Source organism: Bos taurus, chromosome 14 (assembly GCF_002263795.3).
Source record: "Bos taurus isolate L1 Dominette 01449 registration number 42190680 breed Hereford chromosome 14, ARS-UCD2.0, whole genome shotgun sequence".
In the NCBI taxonomy this organism is placed as follows: Eukaryota; Metazoa; Chordata; class Mammalia; order Artiodactyla; family Bovidae; genus Bos; species Bos taurus.
Genome location: NC_037341.1, coordinates 43,243,010 through 43,257,865, shown reverse-complemented (window position 1 = coordinate 43,257,865; position 14,856 = coordinate 43,243,010). Strand labels below are relative to the sequence as shown.

The window sequence follows — 14,856 nt, the reverse complement described above, 5'->3', positions numbered from 1 at the left end:
GTTTTGGGGTGAGGTGTTCTGTTTATAGTTGGTTTATAGTGTTCAGATCTTCTGTTTCCTTATTGTTCTATCTACCTCTTTCCATCAGCTTTTATAAACTAGGTGGGGATAGGATGGGTAAGGCAGATTGGTGATAAGCCCCATCAGGAGAGTAAGAGTGAAAAATACAGAGTATTTGGTATTAGTACATGCCTAATACTGTTATTTTGAAAAGAGAAAACAAAAATACTTTTTACACAAGTTGCACATGTTGATCGTAAAAACAAAAAGCACTGAAGAAAAGCAAAATTACCTTTACAGCATAAAAGTTTTAGATTATCTGTTTGCAGACTTTTTTCTATGTGTGTATTGCTATAACATTTCAGTATTTTAAGAAGACATCAGAATACACATTTATAACTTTTCTTCACTTAATTGAATTTCAAAAAAAATTTTGTGACAGTAAATGATCTCCTACAATTTCATTTTAAATTGGTGTAGAATAGCCTGTTTTTTAAATTGCTGCAAGCCCATTTTTAATTAATGGACATATCATTTAATTAATGGGCATATCATTTCAGTTATTTCCTTTTTTTGCTATTATAAACAGTATTTTGATGGAGATACATATAATCCTCTAGGCACCTCTTTAATTAGTTCTTTTTTAAAATTCTATTACTTTTGGTTGTGCTGGGTCTTTGTTGCTTTGCTTGGGCTTTCTCCGGTTACAGTGAGTAGGAGCTACTCCTTGTTGTGGTGCTTGGGCTGTTGACTGCGGTGGTTCTGTTGTTGCAGAGCACAGGTTCTAGGCACACGGGCTTCAGTAGTTGCGGTGCACGAGCTTAGTTGCTCTGTAGCGAGTGGAATCTTCCCGGACAAGGAATCGAACCTATGTCCCCTGCATTGGCAGACAGATTCCTATCCACTGTGCCACCAGGGAAGTCCTTTCATTAGTTCTTTAGAATAAATTCCTAGAAGTATTAATAGAATCCCTGGGCCTACTGGGTGTTAAGAACACAGTCATTACCATGTACACCAACAAAGCCAAAACGCTAGCCAGAAGATTTCTCATAGTATGTGAGAGAACAGTTTTTCCAAATCCTTGCAGCCCTCAGTATGATTATTTCATTATCAATGATATTAACTTAATAGTAATAGCAACTAATATTCACAGACTATTGCTGCATGGCAAGCACACACTACTTGCTGTGTGGCTGAACTCTTCACAGTCATTTTCTCATTAATCCTCATAACAGTGTTATGAGGCAGATATTACTGTTTTTATGGTTTGACGGAGAAAAAAACAGAGATCTAAATCTCCCATTGGATTATGTAATGTTATTTAACAAGTTATCAGACATATGCTATGTGAACACTTTCTCCCATTCTATAGGTTTTCCTTTTCACTCTTTGAAGCACACAAGTTTTTAATTTTGAGGAAGTTGAATTTGTTTTTCCTTTAGTGACTTGTGCTTTAGTTGTTACTTGTCAGAAACCATTGCCTAATCCAAAATTATGAAGATTAAGGTCAAAGGTCTTACATTACAACATTGGGTCTTGTGTCCAGGTCCTCGTGAACTCTGATGTGTGTGCTTACTTTTTTATTTGTATAGTATTTATACTCAATCAGAAATTTATACAATTTTTATGAAAACTCCATGAGATATGGCAGATATATTCTTTGCATGCTTGTGTGCTATGTCTCTTCAGTCATGTCCAACTCTTTGCAGCCCTATGAACTTTAGCCTGCCAGGCTCCTCTGTCCATGTGATTCTCCAGGCAAGAATGTTGGAGAAGGTTGCCATTCCCTTTTTCAGGGGATCTTCCTGACCCAGGGATCAAACCTGAATCTCCTGTGGCTCCTCTATCACAGGCAGATTCTTTACCACTGAGCTACCATGGAAGCCCATACTCTTACTTTACCTCTCATCATATATAGATTATGCTATCATAATAAAATATGATAATAATGATCCTAATAATTAGATGTAATAAAATCATTTGGGGCTTCCCTGGTGGCTCAGATGGTAAAGCATCTGCCTGCAATGCGGGAGACCTGGATTCGATTCCTGGGTGGGGAGATCCCCTGGAGAAGGAAATGGCATTCCACTCCAGCACTCTTATTTAAAACATGATAATTTTCTGTTTTTTATGTTAGAGTTACTGCTTGAAATAGTTGTAGAAATTAAGAGATAAAAATCTCCTCCATCCATTTTTTTTAACTTCTTTTTGAGATGTAATTTACATTAAATTTCATTCTTTTAATGTGTATAGTTCATTGTATATTCACAAGTTTATACAAGTATCAGTACTATCTAATTCTAAAACATTTCCTCACCCTCAAAGAAATCCTGTTCCCGTCAGTGTTCACCCCAGTCCTCCCTGCCCTAGTCCCTAGCAGCCACTAATCCACTTTCTGTTTCCGTAGATTTGCCTGTTCAAGGGATTTCTTATAAATGGAATCAAACAACACGTGGTCTTTTGTGACAGGCTTCTTTCATTTAATATAATGTTTCCAAGGTTCATCAATGTTGTAGTACCTATCAGTACTTCATTCCTTTTTATGGCTGAATAATGTTCTATTGTGAAAGTATACACCACATTTTGTTTATCCATTCATTAGCTGTTGGACACTTAGATTGTTTCCACTTTTTGACTGTCATGAGTAATACTTCTCTGAACATTCATGTACAGGTTTTTGGGTGAACATATGTTTTCAGTTCTCCTGTTTTGTACCTAGGAATGAAATTTGTGGATATGGCAACTCCATGTTTAACTTTTTGAGGAACTGTCATGCTATTTTGCTGCCAAACTGTGCGATTGTGCATTCCAATCAGCAGTGTATGAGGGTTTCAATTTCTCTACACCCTTGTCAGTGCTTGATATTATTTGTCTTACTGGTATTGTTTGTCTTACTGATTATTGAACACCATACTAGTAGGGATGAAGTGGTGTCTTACTTGAACTTTTCTAATTACGAATGAATGGTATTGGTGATCTTTTCATATGATTATTGGTCATTTATATATTTCTTTGGTGGAATGTCTATTTAAATCCATTATCCATTTTAATTGGATATTTGCTTTTCTATTATTGAGCTATGTTTTTTTTAATATATTTTGCATACTAGACCCTTATCAGATTTGTAATTTGAAAACATTTTCCCAATTCTGTTAGCTATCTTTTTACTTTTATGATGGTATCCTTTGAAGCACATCAGTTTTAAAATTTGACGATATTGGTTTGTTTTTTGGTTTTCGTGCTTGAGGTATCATATCTAAGAGATGTTGCCTAATCTGAGATTATTTAGATTTACCTCTCTATTTTCTTCTTAAAGTTTTATAGTTTAGCTCTTTCACTTAGATTTCTCTGATCCATCTTAATACATATGGTCTGACTTAGGGGTCCCACTGCATTCTTTTGCATATGGAAATTCAGTTGTCCTAGCACCATTTGTGGAGTAAAGTTATTCTTTTCCACTGAACGGCTTGGTATCTTTGTTGAAAATCAGTGGACCATAAATGTATGGGTTTATTTCTGGACTCTAAAGTCTACCACACAATCTTGATTACCATAGCTTTGTAGTAACTTTTCTACTCATTATTCCATTTTTCTTGATTCATGTCAGAGATTCTTGTGTGTGTATATACACACACACACACACACACAAATGTTGAATTAAGAAATTGTCGCTCTAGTGTGCTGAGATTGAGCTAGGTATGTTAGCACACAATTATCAACAAAAGCAGGAGATGTATTGGGTCATGTATTGTTCAGAAAGATTTATAGTGGTCTTTCTTTCCAAGTTTCATTAGGGCAAGTGAATACTTTAGAGATGTGTCAAGGGGTACAAAACTTAACATTTAAAGTATGTGAACATTTGTAATTAAGGTAAAGAAAAGTATTAGAAAGCTAACAATGTGCAATGAGAATTAGCCAGTAAACTGAGAAGTGGAGTCAGAAAACCTGCATTAAAATTCCAATTCCTGCGTTATTAGCTTAATGACTTGCAGCAAATCATTTAATTTGCTTGATTTTAAACCTTATTCATTCATACATTTATTGTTGCGTTTTGTGACTTCCAAAAACAGATATAATTTGTGGAGTCCTATCTTATAGACCGGAGAAGGCAATGGCAACCCACTCCAGTACTCTTGCCTGGAAAATCCCATGGATGGAGGAGCCTGGTAGGCTGCAGTCCATGGGGTCACTAAGAGTCAGGATCTTAGAGACTGTGTTAGTTGCTCAGTTATGTCTGATTCTTTGCAATCCCATGAACCCCATGTAGCTCACCCCCATGGAACCCATGTAGCCTGCCAGGCTCCTCTATCCATGGAATTTTCTAGCCAGGAATACTGGAGTGGGTTGCCATTGCCTTCTCCAGGGTATCTTCCTGACCCAAGGATCGAACCCAGGTCTCCTGTATCGCAGGTAGCTTCTTTACTGTCTGAGCCACCAGGGAAGCTCGGAGTCATATAAGCATGGATGATTATCTTTGTTCTGGACCTGTATTCTAATTAATGCCATCTTAGAGTATGTTATTTGGGGTTTTTTTTGGCAGCCACATCACTTTTGATTTATTCTTCTTTCCTTTTGCCGAGTGCTCTTAGTTCACTTAATAATACTCTATTTTGCCGAGTGCTCTCAGTTCACTTAATAATACTCTATGTTGTTTTTAAAGGCCATGCTGTCTTTGAACCCATGGAAGTGTTGTGTAGGTCAAGACTGAGATATGGCTTTGCAATAAGCCTAGAGAAGCTTCCTTCTGAGGGTCTTGAATATTAATGAACGTACAGTCATCCCTCAGTGTCTGCAGGGGGTGGGTTCCAGGAACCCTGTGAATATCAAAATCCACAGATGCTCAAGTCCCTTATATAAAATGGTATAATATTTGCATATAACCTATGCACGTCCTTCCATGTGTTTTAAATAATCCCTAGATTACTTATAATACCTAGTGCAATGTAAATGCTATGTAAATACCGTATAAATGCTATGTAAATAATTGCCAGTACATGGCAGTTTCAAGATATTGCTTTGTGAAACTTTCTGGAACGTTTTTCCCCTGAATATTTTCAGTCTGCAGTTGGTTGCATCTGTGGATGTGGAACCTGTGGATACGGAGGGCCAACTATACTTCAGGGACCCAAGTTTTTTGACTTCTGGGACAGAAGTCTTGGGTGTCTGTTTCTCTCTGTGGGTCTCCCCTTTCCCTCTATTTTCCTAGCTGTGCCTTTTCCTCTACTCTTTTTTTTTTTTTTTTTTTGCTTCATAGCTTCTGTTTATAGTTTTGGCCTCCTCGAGTATATTTAGGCTTCTGTAATATTACATAATCTCGCTGTGCCCCACCTGTCCTTCAGGGCTTCTTTATCCAAGTCTTTTCAGTTTCTCCTCCCAATGTGATCTTAGTTTCTCAAACTGCATTCCTGAATGAGACTGTGATTATTCGAGCATCCCTTGGCACATCAGGCAGTTCACTGGCTAGTAGCCACTTGATGGGTCAGGAGCCTATTTCTAACCACCAAGCTGAGGCTGGTCAGTCCGCATCAGAGGGGCCCACACTTCTGCAGGACTCTGGGAGAGAGTGTGTTTTATTTATGCCTGTGAGTTTGACAGGTACAAAGATTGACAGTATGAACTGTGATTTATATTGGAAGTATAAACGCATATGAGGCTTTCCTGGTAGTGCTAGTGGTTAAAACAAAACAAAACAAAACAAAACACCCATCTGCCAGTGAAGGAGACGAAAGAGACATGTGTTCGACCCCTGGGTTGGGAAGATCCCCTGGAGGAGGGAATGGCAACCCACTCCAGTATTCTTGCCTAGAGAATCCTGTGGACAGAAGAGTCTGGCAGGTTATAGTCTATTGACTAGTGTCATAAAGAGTCGGACTCTACTGAAGGGACTTAGCATGTATGCATGCATAAACTTATATGAAATATGCAATATGGCTGTGTTTTGATTTGGCATGGTTGTATGTATTTTGGTGGGAATTCAGATGGTTTGGGTGGTCGATCCCTGGGTCAGGAAGAACCCCCGGAGAAGGGAATAACTTCCCACTCCAGTCTTCTTCCCTGGAGAATCCCATGGACAAGAGAAGCCTGGTGGCTTACAGTCCATGCTCAGTTATGTCTAACTGAGCGACTAACACTTTCACTTTTCACTTCAGATTTGTTTAACTTAATACATAAATGTGAGTTTTTATGGACATTCAAGCAGCAGTGTTCAGCTGGAAATGCAGACCCAGTAGTCAGAGTAGCTGTTAGAATAATTTGAATATTATCTGTGTAAAGGTTTGAACCCTGAACCTCTATGATAAAACTGAGTAAGGAAGTATAGGAAGAGGGGAGAGACTGAGAACAACTCAAGACTGAAATATAGAGAAGAGAGAAAAGCAGCTTTACAGGAGAGATCAACAAGCAACCCATTTGCTTAACATATTATTTTAAAAGAGGCAGAGAAATGAATCCAAAATGTTTTAAAATGACTGGAATTTTGAATATAATTTTGGGCTTATCATCTTAACTCTTCCCCAACCCCGCTCCTTGCAGGTAGAAGAAGAAATCCAGACTCTGTCTCAAGTGTTAGCAGCAAAAGAGAAGCACCTAGCGGAGATCAAGCGGAAACTTGGGATCAATTCACTACAGGAACTAAAACAGAACATTGCCAAAGGGTGGCAAGATGTGACAGCTACATCTGCGTATGTGCCCTTGACCCTCCCTTTTTCTAGAGAACGTAGAGGACACTTTGCTCTTTTTGTCTGGAAGCGGGGAGGGGTGGAAAGGGACTGAGGAGGTTTCTGCAGCTTTTGTCTATACTGTGCGGGGCAACCTTCCCCACCATGCCTGTTCTAAGTGTATCTGAGTCTTCTCCAACTGTTCTTTTGGACTGTTCTGGGGTATAGCGAGAAAACCAGCCTCCTATGTGAGTTGAAGATATAAAATCTAAGCTCTTAAAATGTTATATACTGACTTACCAGATATATACATGAGTCACTTGGTCCTCAGAATAACCCAGTAGAGTGGGTAGTGAGATAGCCGTAGATAAGGAAACAGGATCAGATCAGTGTTGAGGTCACAAATCTCTCAAAGTCTGGAGGCACTGTTTGAACTAAGATCTGGCCAAGTGCAGAGCCAGTCTTTTTATTTTTTTTAACCCTGCTTTATACACAGCATGAGACTCTCTCAGGTCACCATCTCTGATGTGTGCCAATAGCAGAGGACCACCCCTTAATCTTCTGGTCTTTTTTGATCACACGGTTTTGGTACAGCATTATCAAGGTGCAGCTCCATTTCCTGAGTCTCCAAAAGGTGTTCTCTATGCAGTCCCGTCTGCTGAGCTGGTGACCAGCACCAGCGAGGCTGACTGCTTCCTAATGTGGCAGTACGGGGGTACCCACCTGCTTTCTCCATATAAGTAGGCAGCGGAAGAACATGCAGGATGCCATTCCTTGTATCATCTTAAACATTTTCTCTTTTTCTCTTTTTTGGTATTTGATCTTGACAAGGTAAGTAAAAATGCCTGAACATCCCTTTCTACAATGTGGGCTTAACCTCTTTGGGATAAGAACCATACTCTTTTGTCTGGTTTAGTTTTTCCCTTCACTAATCCCTGAGTAGATGGGAGGAGGGGGGTGGTAAATTTTCTGCTTTTGTGCTACAGCAAATATCCCCCTTGAGTCATTTGAAGTGTTGTACCTTTTATGTCCCCTGTTGAGAAGGTACCAGTTCTTATTTGGTAACTCTACATATAGGGAGAACTGAAAAATTTCTTTATGCTGCCCCAAATTGATTTGGGTGATAAAAAGTACTCCTGGATCCCACCTTACTTCTGGTCCTTTTTTAGAAAATAAAGTTGTGAAAGAAATGTGAAGAATTTGATTTCATTTTTGTTTTGTTTAGCTTAAGTGAAAAAGGAAAAAAAAAATCAGAGATATAGTTTCATTTAACCTCTGGCCCATTTTGATCTTGGCTTCATAACTGTTTTTAACTCTTACCCAGATTTCTTCAGCCTTGCCTTTATGGGCCTTTCTGGCTGTTCTAGGGTACTGCAAAAGTTTGTGTTTGAAATGGTGGTTAAGTAAAAGATGATGTGATGATGTTGACTTGGCAGTCATGAAGAATTTTGGATATTCTATTTTTTTTTTTTTCTTGAGAGTTCTCCAAAAGGTGGTGATCACTGAACTCTGCATAATGGATATTAGAAAGATTGTTGTTCAATCGCTAAGTCGTGTCCGACTCTTTGCAACCCCATGGACTGCAGCACGCCAGGCTTCCCTGTGTTTCACTGTCTCCCAGAGTTTGCTGCTGCATAGGGTCACAAAGAGTCAGGCACAGTTGAAGCAACTTAGCACACACACGTGTGTCCATTGAGTCGGTGATGCCATCTAACCATCTCATCCTCTGTCACCACATAATGGATATTGGAAAGGTTAGCTTACTTTCTTTGCTCTGTTCTTTTATAATTTAATATAGGTACAAGAAGACCTCTGAAACCTTATCTCAGGCCGGACAGAAGGCTTCAGCTGCTTTTTCGTCTGTTGGCTCTGTCATCACCAAAAAGCTGGAAGATGTAAAGTACGTCCTCATTTTTCCTTGCTTAATTAAGATGAGGCAGATTAAAATCTGTTATCGTGGTTGCATTTCTTTCCTGCCTGGTACTGGCTGATGTTGGACTCCCCCTGTTTGAGTGAGGAAGAGCCCTCCTTCAAACCAGGACCTGAAATGCATCCCTAAATCCTTCTAGGCATAGCCTTCAAACTGATTGTCTTATGAATACATTTAAAGTTGTTGAAAAATTCTGGTTGTGAACTTTCCTCCTTTTAGCCCTTCTTGATCACACGGGGTAAGTATGTGGCTGCAGACCTGTGGTTGTAAGTGGAGCCTTGTGTCTGGTGGGGATAAGTCTGGGAGCACTGAGTCCTGCCTTTACTTCCAGGTGGTACATCTTTAGCCCATGGTGTGCTTGGCACATACTCATTTGTGTACTGCTTTGTATCATCTATGTTCATGCCCAGGCCAAAATCTTGTTTTGAGCTATTTATTTTGCATTTTATTTTCAATGTGTCTGCAGAATTTTCCTGGTCATTTTGATAAAACCGCTTCAGAGTGCTTTTGTGTCCATCAGTAACCTCATGCCACCCACCATGTGGATTAAAATAGTGCTGAAAATGACAAATGTGGATTAAATTGGCTGTGCTTCTGTTGGCATGCAAGATTTATGTGTTTTGTTTTTTTTAAACCCTTCAGATTGCATGACCTTGTGTTTTCTTTTTGTGGGGAAAGTAGATTTTACAACCAGAATTTTGTTGGTTGAATAAGTTTGGTTAATTGGTCTTATACTTGTACCAAAAATACCCAATGATTTGCTCATTGTATTTGGACTATTATCATTTCAACACAACGTAATAAACACAGCTCTCTTAAACCCTCTTGACCATTATATATACTTCTCTTAGGTAAGCTCTTTTCTTTCTGTGCTAACTCCCGATTGTGTAGCCTTTTAGAATTCAGTTAAAACTTTACACAGCTCTTAAAAAGTAGGTTATTTAATTGTTTTAGATTTACCAGAACTTCCTTTCTTTTTTAATGCTTACTCTGGCTTCTTGCAGATTGCAAGCCTTTTCACATTCCTTTAGGTAAGGAGAGTGTAAACCATCGCTGCAGCCCAGCTCTCGTCTAAGACAAGTGTGCTTAGGCTATGATGCCACATTGGATGGTCGTGTTTGTCCACTACATAATCTTGCATTTCGGAATATCTTTTCTCTGGTGCATTCCTATTTTCAAGGGAGGGTTTCTTGTATACCATGGGTGATGGATACATTAAAAGGAGAATAATTTGACACGTGATTCAAGGGATATGGAAATGATTTTGACATTTTACTTTCTTTTTGTGTATGTGTGTGTTTGGTAAAAAAAAGAATCAGCTTTACCATGGCATGCAGAATTCCTCCCTTTTCATGTCTGACTTTGTTTGTTTGTTTTTGATGCTGTAATTTCTTTGGTGCCTATGTCAGGATGCTGGAATCCCCCTTCACCTGGCTCCCATTATGCAGCTGTAATAGACAGCATATGTACCGTCTCACAATGTTAGTCTTTTCTCTTTCCAGGTTACTGTGACTTTTTTTTTAATTATGGTAAAATATGCCTAAGATGATATACCATGATTCAGCATGTTTTAGTACTTGTTTTGTTAGCCTCTAGTGTTTACTATTTTATTATTTCTTTACATGAGTTGTATTCTGTAACTCTGCACACAAGGATATTTCATAGCTGCAAAAGGAGAAATAAAGTGTATTAGGCCAAAAAAGAAAGCATGTTAAAAAGATGTCAGTCCAAACCTTCCCTTCTGGAAGGAATCTTTGTGATATTGAGCAAACCTCTCCTCTCCCTCCCATACAGACTCTCTGATTATCCAATTAGTAGTTAGAGAAAATGAAGGTGGAAGGTCCTTTGAGTATAAGTAGGAAAGTTAACACACTAGTCTCTCTCTGTTCCTATTAACGTGAATTGTCTTCTCAAGCAGTCACTTGCTGTGGCTAGCATTGTGCCTTCTTAAGTAATCAAATAGATGCTTATAACTGAGGCTTTCTCTCACTTATCTCTGAAAGAGTAAGTCAGGGAGATAAACAAACTCTGAGTGTTAAACTATTTGCGGTTAGAATTATGCTTTAAAAAAACCCCAAGAAATCAGTGATAGGAATCAATTCTATATCTTTGGTGTTCAACTGAAAATGGCCTAAGTGCTTTAGGAAACTATTAAGAGAATTTTATCTAACGTTAAGGGGTTGTGTGAGGATTTGTTCACTCACATAATCCATTCTGCTAACATTAAGGTGTACACCGTTGATGGATCCAAAGGGTATAACCTATACCAGACACAGTTCTTATTAAGAAAGAGCTTAAAATCTTTGAGTGCATGGAATGGGAGAAGGGAGGTGGGGCCCAGGAATGAGTTAAGAATGGAAGAGCCCTGGGACTTCCCTGGTGGTCCAGTGGGTTAGACACTGCATTCCCAGGGCACAGCTTCAACTCCTGGTTGGAGAACTAAAATCCCTCATGCTGTGTTGTGCGGCCTTATTATTACCGTTTTATTTACTTGGCTGCCTTGGGTCTTGGTTGCAGCCCTTGGTATCATCATTGTTTCATGCAGGCTCAGTTGTTGTGGCACTCGGGTTTCATTGCTCTGGGGCATGTGGAATCTTAATTCCCTGACTGGGGATCGAACCCATGTCCTCTGCATTGCAAGGTGGATTCTTAACCACTGTCCAGCAGGGAACTAAGATCCCTCATGGTGTGTGGTGTGGCCTCACAAGAATGGAAGAGCCCTGTTCATACTTAAGTATAAAACAATACTAGGTATAATGTAAACAAAAATAATAAAACTATGTAAGTGCTGTTTGAAGAAGGATTTCATCAGTTCATACCACCATTTTTTCTGTATACTTTGGAGAAGATTAAGCAAATGTACCTAAGTAGTTGGGCTGCTGTCTATGGGGTCGCACAGAGTCGGACACGACTGATGCGACTTAGCAGCAGCAGCAGCATGGCTCAGTATGTGCTGTCTTATTAATTCACTGTAAATAATATGAGTTTGGTGGCTGTTTTCTTGCTGCTTACACAGTCACTTTTTTTCCTTTCATTAAAAAAATTCGATTAAGATCATACTCTGTCTAACATTTTCAGTCTAGTTATTAATGAATAATGTATTCTTTGTGTATCAATATATTATGTATCAGTGCAGGTCCTGGTTAAAGTTAGGCTTCATATGACAACTTGGAAGTGGGAGATATAAGAGAGCTACATTTTGGAATTATTTCTTACAGGTTAAAAGTTGAGTAAAGCCCTTAGTTGTTGGCATCTGGTTTCAGGACCTAATAAAGCTCAGGTTCTTGATGTTTCATCTCAGAAAGAATCCAGTGAGAGACAAAGTGATAAATAATAAGTAGGTTTATTTAGAGAAGAACACATTCCACAGACAGTGTGGGACATTGCGGAGGGTGATGGAGAGGCTCTATACAGTCAGCAAAAACAAGACCAGGAGCACACTGTGGCTCAGATCATGGACTCCTTATTGCCAAATTCAGATTTAAATTGAACAGAGTAGGGAAAGCCACTAGAGCATTCAGGTATGATCTAAATCAAATCCCTTACGATTATACAGTGAAAGTGACAAACAGATTCAAGGGATTAGATCTGATAGACAGAGTGCCTGAAGAACTATGGATGAAGGTTCATGACATTGTACAGCACACAGTGATCAAGACCATTTCCAAGAAAAAGAAATGCTAAAAGGCAAAATGGTTGAGGAGGTCTTACAAATAGCTGAGAAAAGAAGAGAAGCTAAAGGCAAAGGAGAAAAGGAAAGATATACCCATTTGAATGCAGAGTTCCAAAGAATAGCAAGGAGAGATAAGAAAACCTTCCTCAGTAATCAATGCAAAGAAATAGGAGGAAGATAATAGAATGGGAAAGACTAGAGATCTCTTCAAGAAAGTTCAAGATACCAAGGGAACATTTCACGCAAAGATGAGTACAATAAAGGACAGAAATGGTATGGACCTAACAGAAGCAGAAGATATCAAGATGAGGTGGCAAGAATACACAGAAGAACTGTACAAAAAAGATCTTCACGACCAAGATAATCACGATGGTGTGATCACTGACCTAGAGCCAGACATCCTGGAATGTGAAGTCAAGTGGGCCTTAGAAAGCATCACTATGAACAAAGCTAGTGGAGGTGATGGAATTCCAGTTGAGCTATTCCAAATCCTGAAAGGTGATACTGTGAAAGTGCTGCACTTAATATGCCAGCAAATTTGGAAAACTCAGCAGTGGCCACAGGACTGGAAAAGGTCCGTTTCCATTCCAATCCCAAAGAAAGGCAATGCCAAAGAATGCTCAAACTACTGCACAATTGCAGTCATCTCACACACTAGTAAAGTAATGCTCAAAATTCTCCAAGCCAGGCTTCAGCAATATGTGAACCGTGAACTTCCTGATGTTCCAGCTGGTTTTAGAAAAGGCAGAGGAACCAGAGATCAAATTGCCAACATCTGCTGGATCATGGAAAAAGCAAGAGCGTTCCAGAAAAACATCTATTTCTGTTTCATTGACTACACTAAAGCCTTTGACTGTGTGGATCACAAAAAACTGGAAAATTCTTCAAGAGATGGGGCTACCAGACCACCTAACCTGCCTCTTGAGAAATCTGTATGCAGGTCAAGAAGCAACAGTTAGAACCAGACATGGTACAACAGACTGGTTCCAAATAGGGAAAAGAGTACATCAAGGCTGCATATTGTCACCCTGCTTTGCAGAGTACATTATGAAAAATGCTGGACTGGATGTAGTACAAGCTGGAATCAAGATTGCCAGGAAAAATATCAATAACCTCAGTTACGCAGATGATACCACCCTTATGGCAGAAAGTGAAGAAGAACTAAAGAGCCTCTTGATGAAAGTGAAAGAGGAGAGTGGAAAAATTGGCTTAAAACTCAACATTCAGAAAACTAAGATCAAGGCATCCAGTCCAATCACTTCATGGCAAATAGATGGGAAAACGATGGAAACAGTGACGACTATTTTTTTGGCTCCAAAATCACTGAAGATGGTGACTGCAACCATGAAATTAAAAGACAAATGCTCCTTGGAAGAAAAGCTATGACCAACATAAAATATTTAAAAGCAGAGACATTACTTTGCCGACAGAAGTCTGTCTAGTCAAGGCTATGGTTTTTCCATTGTTCATGTATGGATGTAAGAGTAGGACCATAAAGAAAACTGAGCACTGAAGAATTGATGCTTTTGAACTGTGGTGTTGGGGAAGACTCTTGAGAGTCCCTTGGACTGCAAGGAGATCCAACCAGTTCATCCTAAAGGAAATCAGTCCTGAATATTCATTGGAAGGACTGATGCTGAAGCTGAAACTCCAGTCATTTGGCCACCTGATGCAAAGTGCTGACTCATTTGAAAAGACCCTGATTCTGGGAAAGATTGAAGGCGAGACGACAGGGGGACGACAGAGGATGAGATGACAGGATGGCGTCACTGACTTGATGGACATGAGTTTGAGCAAGCTCTGGGAGTTGGTGATGGACAGGGAAGCCTGCCGTGCTGTGGTCCATGGGATCGCAAAGAGTCGGAAAAGACTCAGTGCCTGAACTGAAATCAACTTTTCAATTGAGTTAATTTCACTTTAGAAAATCATTTCTCGATCAAGGTGTCTTGATTGTAATCTGATTTATATATAATAGAAAATATATGAAAACATATAATAGGAATATATGAAACATATATATTAGAGAACATGTATAAAAAAATCTACATCTTTTTAGGTGAGTGAGTCTCAGAGGCAAATACTGACCACATGCCCCCCGAACTGTACAAGAAGAGGAGCGTGGGCAGCAGGCTGAGGGTTTCCATCCGAGCAGCATGGCCTTTCCTCTCGTGGAGGTGGATGCAGGGGCCCCTTTTTGCCAGTGCTTGCAGTAGTTGGGTAATCCTGTTGACTATCCTTTGTTCCAAGTTCATGCTAAACCAGAAGACTTGGGGCAAGGATTTCAGTCTCTGGTGGAATTGTGGGCATTTTGCTGACTTGCATTGTTAGAGCCAGCAACAGTTTTGATTGTACTATTAAAACATTATCAGTTAATAAGTTAGCACTTGAGGTATAGATATTGTCTATGCCTTGGGTGGGTGAGTAAGGAAGAGGAAGAGGAGAGGAGGGATGGGGAGAAGGAGAGAGAGGGAAAGAAAGGGAGAGAAGAAAGGAGGAAGAGAGACAGCGACAGAGAGACACAGCGAGAGATGTCTGTTTTTGGCAACCTCATGATTAGGGGTCAGCAGCAGGCCAGAGGAGCCCTCTGAGGACAGACG

General features: G+C 39.6%; 1 protein-coding gene across 7 annotated transcripts in view; it reads left to right on the top strand.

The window, feature by feature from the left end:
- The window catches only part of TPD52 (tumor protein D52), a 131,051-nt gene that overhangs the window by 102,498 nt on the left and 13,697 nt on the right, over positions 1-14,856 (top strand). For 4 of the 7 annotated variants that reach the window (XM_025001717.1, XM_059893330.1, XM_059893331.1 and 1 more), the window contains 2 exon segments: positions 6,532-6,680; positions 8,455-8,556. In XM_025001717.1, coding sequence (XP_024857485.1) covers positions 6,532-6,680; positions 8,455-8,556 — 251 coding nt within the window. 7 annotated transcript variants of the gene reach the window in all.